Source organism: Misgurnus anguillicaudatus, chromosome 6, assembly GCF_027580225.2.
Source record: "Misgurnus anguillicaudatus chromosome 6, ASM2758022v2, whole genome shotgun sequence".
Taxonomy (NCBI): Eukaryota; Metazoa; Chordata; class Actinopteri; order Cypriniformes; family Cobitidae; genus Misgurnus; species Misgurnus anguillicaudatus.
In genome coordinates this window covers 20,230,340-20,242,506 of record NC_073342.2, presented here as the reverse complement: position 1 = coordinate 20,242,506, position 12,167 = coordinate 20,230,340, and the positions used below count along the sequence as shown (strand labels likewise).

The following is a 12,167-nucleotide window of genomic DNA, read 5'->3' as shown; positions in this document are numbered from 1 at the left end:
CATATCTGCCTAGAAAATCGCAACTTTTCATTTTCCGTCGGTTTTAGTACATGATATAACTACAGAAGAGTCAAGTTTTAAATAAGAAAAATATGGAAACTTGTTGTTTTTTTTTGGAGCGTGATGCTAATGGCCTAATCAGATTCAATGGATTGTGCTAAGATATGCTAAAAGTGGTACAGACAGACCAGGAGATCTGTTGAATTCAAAACAGTAAAAATAAAATGTTTAACTCTAGGAGAGCTGGAAAATGACCATATTTCAAAAAAAAGTGGAGTGTCCCTTTAACAAAGCAAAAATATAGTTTAAAATATCTTAAATAAATAAATAGGAAAGTACAAACATTTACTTTCCAGAAACAAAAGCAATTGCAAAACTACAATAAAAGTTATTATAAATGATAAAACAAATAGAAAAGCCTGTATTTTGTTTGTGTTTTTGTTAAATAAGCCAGTTCCCTATACACTCGGTTACTTGGATAGATGTTCTGATAATTTATGTAGTTTTGTTTTCCTCTCCTGAATTTATTCACAACATTCTAAATCAATAGTCATAAACAATCATAATACATTACATTGTGTATAACATAGCTTCATATACTGTAGATGACTGTAAAGCCTGCCAATTAACATTAGAGCGCCACCCTCAGACTGAGTAATGCAAATACATTAAACCTCTGTTCTGGACAACCAAGAAAGAGAAGGAGGATATTTATATTATGGTAGTAGAGCATAAACCAAACATAAAGGTGTTACATATGGAAACTAAACAGTTTAGGGTGTTCTGTTAGCTAATATTTTTCAGCATTTTCTGTGGGTTTGGCTGTTTAAACTTATACTCCTGTTGCAGATGTATTTATTGTTGCTTTATTAAGTAACTAAGTAACAGAAATTATTTAAAAGATTGTGTCTTATCATCAGTAAAAGTAACATAATATAACAATTGTAAATAATTACTCTTTGAAAAAAATAATAAAGTTATAGTATTACATTTAAAAAAAGTATTGAGTGACATACATTTACAATGAGCCCAACACAGTTTATTGTGTTATCAGATACAATCACATAAGCAAATCATTTTCATTTTTAATATTGATTGAGTAAGGTCATGTCAAAAATTGAAATTCAGGTTAAATACATAATGCCGTCTTCGGACCAGGGCTGATGTGACTGGAGGTTGATGTCAGAGCATTGGTTTATGATCTTCGGACAGATCAGGCCTTAACTTAACATTCTTAACGAACAAGTTTCAATAGGCTTTATACCCAGCAGCACTACTTCCTAAACTTCAGCCAGCTCCCCGCCTCCTGTCCGCCATCACTGGACAAACTAATCCAGGTATGTCTGATTATTGTTGTTGTGACTACTGAGGTCAGGCACACCTGGATTAATCAGTTTGTCCAACAATGGCAGACAGGAAACAAGGAGCTGGCTGAAGTTCAGCTGGGCACAAAGCCTATTGTTCTTTTGCTCTTCTCTTATCATCCGCGGCTACATCCACTCTGTTTATTTGACGGCTACTCACCTCTCTCTGTCTGACTGGAGCGCACACGCATTTTTAAACGTACACACACGTACATCTGGACCACGGCTTTTTCCCTCAAACGCTTGGTTACACCGGTGCAACATAAGATTTTTTAAGACGCACCATTGAGAAATTTGGTCGCATGTGATTTCAGCTGGTAAAACAACATTTACATAAAAACAAGAGCTCAAACATGAACACATTTAAGTAACATGTACATATTTTCATCTTCTCTTTAATATTCACTTGAGTAAATTTTTAACGTGGCCATATTTTTTTTTAAAGCTTTTTACTTTCAGTGATTAAAAGCAAAGACATACAAGTCCAATGACAGCTCTCTTTTAAAACGTTATAGTTCTGTCTCAGAGGTACACACTGATCCTTTCTTGTGCCATACGCAGTCGCTCCATACGCTGATATAAATCTGTTCTCCGTCTCCCAGCATCTGAATCCTCCACCAGCAGCTTCACAACATCAGCTCCATCCCGCAGGTCCATGGCTTGAGCTCGCAAAATCACAGCAGCTTCTTTCAGTATAAACAGCAGGATCACCATAGGAATATAGTCGGCTAGACGCTGATACACAATCTAGTTTGGATTAAGAGAACATGAGAGGTTTAGTTAATTACAACCAACTAAAAAAGTATTGTTGATCAAATTTAAATGTAGATTACACTTCACTTTTACACTATTTCATTATTTTTATTTGCACCTCATAGTAGATGATAAGTTTCTCGGGTGTCAGTTTTCTGGTGTCAAAAACAGCACAGTTTTGGGGGGAGGTTGCATCTTTGCCAGTATCTAAAGAGATGGATTCGTACTCTTGTCTTCTTTCGACAAATTTAAAATCCACAACTTTCTGGGTAAAAATAGGATCCTGTGTGTACACAAGTTTCTCCATCTTAATGTATTCGTAGATCCTCTTCTCCACTTTGGTTTCCTGCTTTGACTGAATGTCATCAATCTGGTTCTGGAGAAGTATGTGCATGAAATATTAAAATGGCATCTATTTATGTGAAATATTGTTTGAAATTTGAACTTACCAATATTATGTGTTTCAAATGAGGGTAGTTTGGGAAGGACATCTCACACATGACCCTAAACTCCTTCTGTACAATACCTACAGGATTATATTAAATTGGATTCATTTTTGTCAATCAAATTAAAATGATGCATACACATCTATTATTAGGTCTAAATATCTACCTCGAATGAGTTTCAGTGTATCCAGAGCCGGTTGTTTAAGATCTCCAACATGTTTCTTCACCAGAGATTCATACACGCAGTAGTCGCTGAAGGTCACTAGCTCTCTCCCACGATGGGCTTCATCATAATTATTTATCATCTCCATTACTGACTCTCGGACTAATGTAAAAAAAAACATACAGTGGTAATTTTGTCAAATTATTATGTGACACTGTCTGTAAAATCCAATGAGATTAGGAGCATAAAAGTTTGATTCAATCTTTGACATGATCTTACTTAGTCAATATTAAAGATATCAAGGTTATATTTTATGTCATTTGTATTTTACATCATATAGGTGATTTTATGTGGAGAACAGAGAATTAGAAAAATGACTATGTATATAGCTATAACTGAACTGAAATTATAAGCTTAAATGTGAAGTGTGTGATTTCGGGATGTTGAAATACTTTTTCCGATTTTAATTTAGTATAAAAAGGGAAATAAACACTGTAAAAAAAATTGGTAGAAATTACAATCTTATTGCAGCTGGGTTGCCGGTAACTTACCGTAGATCCAAATCCATGCTATCCACTGGCAACAGTTTGTTCAAAGTTAAATAAATTCCAAACATCAACAAGTCTTTATCTTTACAGAACAAAACTATACAATAACAGCCTCATGCAAAGCATTCTGGGAACCAGAAATCATCATCAACCTTTTTCTGTTTTTTGCTTCAGATTTTGTTTCCCAGAATGTTTAGCCTGATGCTGCTTTTCTAGTTTTACTCTGTAAAGACGAAGACCTGTAAATGTTCAATGTTCATTTAACCTTGAACAAAATGTTGCTAGTAAAAAACATTAATTTAAATCTAAGGTAAGTTACCAGCAACCCAGCTGCAATTTCTACGGATTTTTTGTTACAGTGAATGTAAAACAAACGAAGTGCTGATTTCCCCCAAAAGTGTAAACATTTTGAGTCTGTGGCTTAAACTACGGGATGGTAAGCTGTAATAAATTGCTGTAGTTATGCAGCTGTTTGCCAGTAATTTACCGTAGATTTAAATTTATGTTATTTACATTTTATGTAAATATTAATAAAATATGTTATTTTACTGTAAAAATAACAACCTCATGGAAAGCATTCTGGGAACCAAAAATCCACATCAACTATTTTCTGTTATTTGCTTCAGATTTTGTTTCCCAGAACGCTTTGCCTGAGGCTGTTATTTTAGTTTTATTCTGTAAAGATAAAGACTTTAATGTTTAATGTTTATTTAACTTTGAACAAACTGTTGTCAGTAAATAACATAAATTTAAATCTACAGTAAGTTACTGTGAAACTGCTCCCAGTAATATTGTAATTTCTACAGAAATGTTGAACAGTGTACAAGATAAGGCATGTGTTTGTAAAACCTGTTTGCAATAGGTTTGCAGCTCCATTTGGTGACATTTAGTGGTGAACAAATTACACACTTTACTCTATTAACTCTCTTGCATGAAACAAAAGATGTCAAAAAAGTGACCAAAACTGTTCTTGTGGCACTTTTTACAATTACAATTTATATCAACTTTCTTGACTAGTGAGGAGTTGCTATAAATTATACAAATTAGCTAATTCAACTTTATTTTTTATAATTTATAACTCCTCCCTAAGAAAGATTAAATAAATTTGATTAAAAAAGTTAATTAAACTTAAAAGCTTAAGGGCAACAATAAATATTTTTTACAGTGTATAGTACAGAGAACCTTCACAAATGAAGATTTTGCTTTAAAAAAATAATAGAGTCGCTGATTCTTTAAAATTTAGTGTTACATGACATGCACAATGACGTACACAATGCTTTGGAGTCACTCAGAAGGGATTCCCAATTCTTGAACACCGGACGAAGGAGCGAGTAAAGATTTCCACTGTCCGATTCTCCCGTTCTACACAACTCGCTTATCTGGTCACTGAACTCCAAGATTTTCTAATCGTACAGAGAAACAGAAGTTTGTTGAAGTTCTATATAGATTAGAAATTACAAAATATAAACGGCTGTTTGTGCTTACCTTGCTAAGATACGGTCCCATTTTTTCTGGTTCTAAAGGAGGACCGTCAGAATAACTCTTTAGCTCAACCCTCAAAGAACTCAAGTTGACATGAATTTGCTCACTTAAAGATGGAAGGGAAGCCTGTAAAACATTTAGAAATCAGAGCTGAACAATAATAAACAATGGTTTGATTCAACTATAATAGTTTTACTTGCCCTGGGATTGTTTTCAATGACGCCCAAACTATGGAATAGCCTACCTTTACATATCAGGCTGGCCCCTGCCATATTCAAGTCATTCTTGTTTCTTTTTCTTGGCTTTTAACACTTCCTGATTTTTATAAGAGTGGTTGTCTTCCTAGCATGTGGGTGATTCTCACGAAATCCAGACTTAAAAGGTGTCCAGCATCAGATTTTTTTAAAGCCACTGAAGCCAATATTTTTTGTACATATAAGATTATTGTCTGAATTTACTATAACCATTATTTTTAGAGGATTTAAAAAATATTTCCTATAGAATTATTAAAATTGTTTAGATTATCGTTATCAAAAATGATCATTACCGCAACATGATATTACATTAAATATATGCATTTACAAACTCATGTTTCGGTAATGAGAACTAATAAGTTGTACTATGACAAAAAAATTTCAACTTTTATCTGGAGAGAAAAAATATGAACTGCTTACCTGGTAGTCATCTTGAGTATCACAGTCAATTATGTCCCTTCCAACTATTTTTTTTTTTTGAAAATGTTAGTTCCTTGAGGCCTTAAACAATGATTAAAAATTGTTGCGGAGGATGAGAAAATTTTTCTTGGACACATTTATATTCCTTATTATAGTCTCTACATTTACCAATGATCACCAAATACCACATGTTTCTTTACTGTAAATGTTTATAGTATAACATGCACATGCTTTTTTTTAGATTTCTTAATTATAAATATTTCCATGTCAAATTACCAAAGTCATGGACACGTTGCGGTAATGACAATTTTCCCCTTAAATGTGGAAAAAAAACTACATTGGTTTCTATGATGTCATTTGAAATCATGTGCAAAATAGTGCATGAAGAGATGTTTGTAACTGTATGCTTATTTTGATAGCATTTCCTTTTTAATCGAAATGTTTAATGACACCTCATAAGTTTAATTTCGCGAGAATCACCCAGGTTGTTTTTATGTTTTTATAGATATTGAATTGTGTTTTTTATTGATGTACAGCACTTTGGTCAGCCTCTGCTTTTTTAAAATGTGCTCTACATTAGCTATGTATTTCTAAATGTGCCCGCCCCTCCCCCCAAAAAAATATTATAACTTGCCTTGATATGTTCAACTAGTTCTTTAGTGAGTCTGGTTGCGAGGTGGCTTGTTGTGGCCCTTTGTTCATCAAGAAGATAACTGATAGAAGAAACACTCGTTAATGACTTTGGACATTACATAAATAATAGACTAATACTGTATATATAGCTTAAACTTAAACGTGACCCTGTCTGTGAAATCTTATTATGAGATTGGAAGCATCAAAGTTTGATTTCACATTGATTTCAATCCTTGACTCAAGTATATGAAAGATAGCAAGGTTATATTTTCACACAATGTGCTTTACATTATGTAAGATGATTTTATTTAGAAAAAAGTACATACAAGAAAATGACTTAAAGGAACAGTATGTAGGATTGTGGCCAAAACTGGTATTGCAATAACAAAACTAGTGGCTAAAACTGGTACTGCAATCATACAACTGGTGGCCAATACACAAAATGACAACATAAACATCAGTTTAGGGGCTGCAACTCTACATTTTAAATGACAATATCCTGGTCATACCACTGTTGTCAGTGATATAAGTATTTGAAATGAAAATTATTTCTTAATGTCTAGTGACATATCAGGGACATTTTATGATTAATTGATATACATTTTTTTACATACTGTTCCTTTAAGCTTGGGTCTCATATGCATTATACCTGAAGTGTGGGTGGTTTGCAAAAAACTCTGTCTCCTGTTTTGTTGCTTCGGCCAAAGAAACATTTTCATTGATGTCGCTCTGACCTCTACATCTGACGATGGTGTAGCCCTTTTTAAGTGGTACGACTTTACCCTGTAGAACTTGTAAAACATCCTCCTCCGCTCCTTTATCTATCAGGTCCGGCTTTGTTAATATTGCTATAGAAATTAAATGTTTTTTGGACAAAGATATTAAGGTGCAATTCAACCTCATTTAAAAGAGTATACAAAAGTTACTTAACTAGTGAATGCACGTAGATTGTTTGCTTTATATTTTAATTGTATAGGAACAAAGTAGTTTAGTTCACCCCACAATGAAAATCATGTCAATATTTACTGCACCCTTAATTTGATTCAAACCTGTATAGATGTCTTTGTTCTGCCTTACTCAAAGGAAGATATTTTGACCAATGTTGGGAACCAAATAATTACACATTTTTTCATTTGTGTATAGCAGACACCTTTACAGGTTTGAGGGTAAGGAAATTTCCTTTTTGGGTGAACTATCCCTTTAACTTCACTAGGATTACTTCACATAAGTTTGTTTGTTTCTTATTATTGTTAATGGTCTGGTATTGTTAGAAACAGATTGTTAAAGTTATACCTAAAGTCCTTGAGCCATTTGTATCCACACCCTGTGCCATTCGAAGAGCCTCTGTGGTTGCAACGTCAACATTGCAGGGAACGACAACCAAATTGATGGTTTCTTTCTTCTCAATGAATTTTAATATCAGGCGCCTAATCTGCAACATTCAAAAAAATTATTCAGGAGAACAGTCAGGCCATTCTTGGAAAGTGTTGGGAAGATTATAAAAAGTATAGCTTGAAAAGTCACTTTGCATAAAGGCGTCTGCCAAATGCATTTATGTAAATGTGAGTATGACATGCACAGTAAGTGTACAAACTATAGTGCAAAAAAAGTTATATTGTAGTAAAAGTCACCTGGTCTCCAATGTCTTCAGGTTGACCTTGCACAGGTACTCTTGTTATCCCGGGTAGATCGATCAGTGTGAGGTCACACACGTCAGGTGATGCAATCTCTAAACTGATGAGATCATCACAGATTCCTACCCCATCTCCAGCAAGCATATTCTGGGCTATAAACGACATTACAGTACTGATACTTACAATAACATTTAACTGTTACATTGGATTTCATTCATAATAGGGATGCATAATGATTAATTGCGATTAATGTATAGCAGAATAAAAGTTTTTGTTTACATAATATATGTTTGTGAACTGTGTATAATAGTTATTTATATATAAATATGCACATGCATGTATAATTTCAAGAAAAAATATATATTAAGTATTTAATTTATATTTATATATAATATAAATTATACATAAATATACAAATGTATATACACATGTAAAAAATATTTTAAATATATACATGCATGTGTGTGCATTTATCTATACAAAGTAATTATAAACAGTTCACACACATAAATGATGTAAACAAAAACTTTTATTCTGTTATAGATTAATCGTTATGCATCCCTAATTCATAACGCATGCAACGTGCATGTTTTACAAGCATATAGATACTTGGATTATGAATAAATCCTCACCTCTTCTAACAAAACCTTCAACTTGTTTGGGATCATGAAACGTCTCTCGGACTTCTTTGTAGGAAATGACAGCTGTCCATTCTGTTCCAATATTTACCTTTCTGAGTTTAAGCTCCAATGGACAGCGAGTGACGATACCTGAGAGAAACAAATTGGACGTCTATGTACAAGCAAGCAGGAAATAGTTAATAATTGAATAGTGAAAGTATAGCCCATGCAGTCTGTTATCTCAGTGTATAGAGCATTGGTCTTCAACAGAGGGTCCGGGGACCCTTGGGGGGCCGTAGTGTTATTTACATGGGGGTCCTCCAAATTTTATTTTAAATGCAAAAATGTTTTTTTTTAATGAAATAAGGCATAATAAATAAAAAAAGCATTAATAGGCCAATAATAAAAAAACTAAATGAGGAGCATCTAGTTTCCAAAATAAAACCTAAAATAAAATTAACAAAATTCTGTTCATTTAAAATGTTATGTAAAAAGTATTATTTTAAGATCTTTGTAATTTAACCATCATAAAAGTATGTAATTCCAGTCTTAATTAGTTACATGGACCTGGGGTATCTGCACCTCCTCTCTATCCATAAGGGGTCCTTGGCCCAAAAGAGTTAAAAACCTCTGGTATAGAGTAATTGCATCAGTCTTTACCTCTGAGACAGGACTTATACTTGTAATAATACATATTCTGTTCCCAGAAAGTCTATGAACATTAAAATCACCCTTAGAAAATATGGATTTCACTGCACAAAATATTAAACCAAGCAGCATTTGTATTCTCAGAAAAAATTAGCAAACAATTATTATGGACTAAGATTGCAATACAATACAATAATAAAAACATATTTGTTAATTTTGCTTAAAATAAATCAATAAACACCTCACAGCAGGCCCGGATTGGCCATAGGGAGAACCGGGAGGATTCCCGGTGGGCCAGTCTGTTTTTTTTGGCCACGAGGGCCGGTGTTGTCATGCCACCGAGATGACGCGTATTTGCGGGTGAGAGATGTCCCCGCCGCTTTATGCACAAGTTGATTGTGTCCCGAGTCCCGACCACTTGGAAGAATTCTTGCATTAGGGTTCATTGACATCTAAACTAAAACGCATGGGAAACGCAGGACGTGCTGCTGTCTTCTGGTTTTCAAAGCGCCTACTTGAACACGAGTTTTGTTTCAGACGCGTCTATATTGAGTGCGCTTGCCGGCCGCGCGTCTATATTTAAAATAAACTTGAGCGCGTCTTTTGAGTGCGCTTGCCGGCCGCGCGTCTATTATATTTTAAATAAACTCGAGCGCGTCTTTTGAGTGCGCTTGCCGGCCGCGCGTCTATATTTTAAATAAACTTGAGCGCGTCTTTTGAGTGCGCTTGCCGGCCGCGCGTCTATTATATTTTAAATAAACTTGAGCGCGTCTTAATACAAACGGGCTGGCCTCTAAACGTATTTTTTTATCCAAGTCATAGATGAATTATCTATGAATAGTCATTATTCATCGTTTATTGCAAGAGGAACAAAAATCTATTTGATGCAAAACTCATTAGTTTCAAAAGTAGGCTATATCCATGATGTTTTCTTTTTTTAACACAATGTAGGCCTACGTTATTTAGCAATAGACATGATCTAAGTACTAAAAAAAAAGATACAGATTATTTCCATTTGTTTCCAATGCATACTTGATAAATCTTGTGTATTGTATATCAGGGGTTTCCAAACGTTATCAACCCAACAGTTAATCTCAAGACTCACCATTTTTTAGAAAAAGAAATATAGAGGAAAATACAAACACATTTGTTTCCTTTAGTTTTTGAATAAGTTTACTTTAGTAATATATGGTCTTATGGTAGAGCTGCATGATTATGGCAAAAATTATAATTGTTTACTGCATTTGCACGGAATATGAAATTACATATTTGAAAAATACAGTGAATTGCAAGGCTGCAGAGAACAGTGCACTACTGCAGACTTATACTACTGAGGGTTTAAAGATATTATTTTAATAGTCAGTCGTGAACTAAAGTGGGCCGGTCTAAGGCATGAAACTCCAGGGCTGAAAATGAGTCCCACTCCGGCCCTGCCTCACAGTTATATGTATCTCATATGACATTTATGTGTTTTGAGACACTATACACTGTCAGAAAAATTGTTACTCCAGCTGTCACTGGGGCGGTAGTGGTACCCTTACAAAAAGCTTTGCACCGAAAGGGTTCATATTAGTACCTTAAAGATACATATAAGTATCTCAGATGTACATATAGTACCAAATGTATCTGTATTAGGTCCTTTTTAATGGGTACTGCCCCAGTGACAGCTGGGATACATTATTTTGACTTTTTTTAACAGTATTTTAGCCATACAACTCACCACTTCCACGTGGTAAAGCCACTCCTGATAATGCCTCTAAAACAGAGCTTTTCCCCGAGCTCTGGTCTCCCACCACTGCAATGGAGGGCAGCGCAAACTCCTTCTCAATGCCAATTGTCCTCATGAAGTCAATCATCTCAATGTAAGGCCGAACCTGTGCTTCCCATTGTTTCAGAAAGATCGCACTGTTCTCTACACTGAATTTCAAAGAGTTAAATTTTACAGAATTGTTGATATATAGTACAAGATATCTTTTAGCTTAAATGAAGTTTTTCTTACCCATTTTCATCTGATCCCTCACCCCAATCCAAAATTTCAGGTGAGCTGGTCATGATGACTACTAAAAGGAAATGTCATTCATTTAATTTGTGTTTTAGATTAAAAAGTGTTTGAATTGAGGCATTTTAATTTAAAGAAACAATACATTTATTTGCATATGTATAAGCTATACTGCAAGTTGTTTGCATAAGACTTATTGCACCTACAATCACACATAAATAATACAATTCCTTTCAAAGTACTTGCCTGATGCAGACTTCAGAATATAAGTAAAGATATGCAGTACTTCTGCTAAATCGGTCTCAAATGCATCATATAAACCTTATATACTGCCGATATGAGGTCAAGGGGAGTTCCGAGGAGAACAATAGTATACCACTCATAAGCAGAATTTAGATTTACAAATAGGACGTGGTCAGCACTTGAACTGACCTTGAGTTAATTATAAAGAAATAAGGGAAGACATAATGCAAATATTATAGGATGTGGAAACATTTTCATATAGTTAAGGAAAGCATTTTACAGGAACCAGGTCATTTGTGACACTCTTTGTATGTGTATGCAGTTATTTCACGTGACGACACAATTTTTTAATCAAAATAAATGACTGAAACATTCACTGTCTTGCATATTTAAGTTACATGGTCTTGTCCAGAATGAGGAAGCAGGTGCTGAACTTATGTGCAGTTTCAGTAAATCATTTACATTATGTTACAATAAAAGAAATTTTCCGGGCTCTTTTAGTTTAGACATTTCGGATTTAACCATATTCTGCTTTTTTGTTTGCAATAAATATATATATATATATATATATAAATATAAATATATATATAAATATAAATATATATATATAAATATATATAAATATAAATATATATATATAAATATATATATATATATAAATATATATATATATATATATATATATATATATATATATATAAATATATATATATATAAATATATATATATATATATATATATATATATATATATATATATATATATATGTGATTAGTTGTTATATAGCCCTAAATATTTATACATTTTGGATTGAATTTTTTTTTACGTATTCATTGTTGCTGCCTGTGAGCTTCTGTCACAATGTTCAAGAAATTATCTAATTTACATTAATAATTTTTTTATTATTAAATTATATCACGGTTCTATAATGCAAAGCATGGAAATATTGGATTTAATTAT

At 33.5% G+C, this 12,167-nt stretch overlaps 1 protein-coding gene across 1 annotated transcript; it reads right to left on the bottom strand.

Moving 5' to 3' along the window:
- Positions 1–1,441: 1,441 nt before the first annotated feature.
- Positions 1,442–11,548, bottom strand: mxh (myxovirus (influenza virus) resistance H). The gene is made up of 14 exons (XM_055192680.2): positions 11,211–11,548; positions 10,965–11,025; positions 10,686–10,882; positions 8,330–8,467; positions 7,695–7,849; positions 7,357–7,495; positions 6,713–6,911; positions 6,065–6,143; positions 4,760–4,882; positions 4,545–4,677; positions 2,730–2,888; positions 2,567–2,643; positions 2,236–2,493; positions 1,442–2,111 (listed from the first exon to the last, which is right to left on the bottom strand). Exons 2-14 carry the CDS (start codon positions 11,015–11,017, stop codon positions 1,887–1,889), a joined length of 1,935 nt encoding a protein of 644 aa, XP_055048655.2. The 5' UTR covers positions 11,018–11,025; positions 11,211–11,548; the 3' UTR covers positions 1,442–1,886.
- Positions 11,549–12,167: the final 619 nt, after the last annotated feature.

Bases quoted from the DNA above. Each gene is read 5' to 3' on its own strand.
- mxh (XM_055192680.2), bottom strand. From the start codon at position 11,017: ATGACCAGCTCACCTGAAATTTTGGATTGGGGTGAGGGATCAGATGAA. The intron at 6,144-6,712 runs GTATAATGCATA...TTCTTCTATCAG, and splicing joins GCAAACCACCCACACTTCAG to TTATCTTCTTGATGAACAAA. The intron at 2,889-4,544 runs GTACGTCATTGT...TTTTTACATTAG, and splicing joins GAGTGACTCCAAAGCATTGT to TCCGAGAGTCAGTAATGGAG.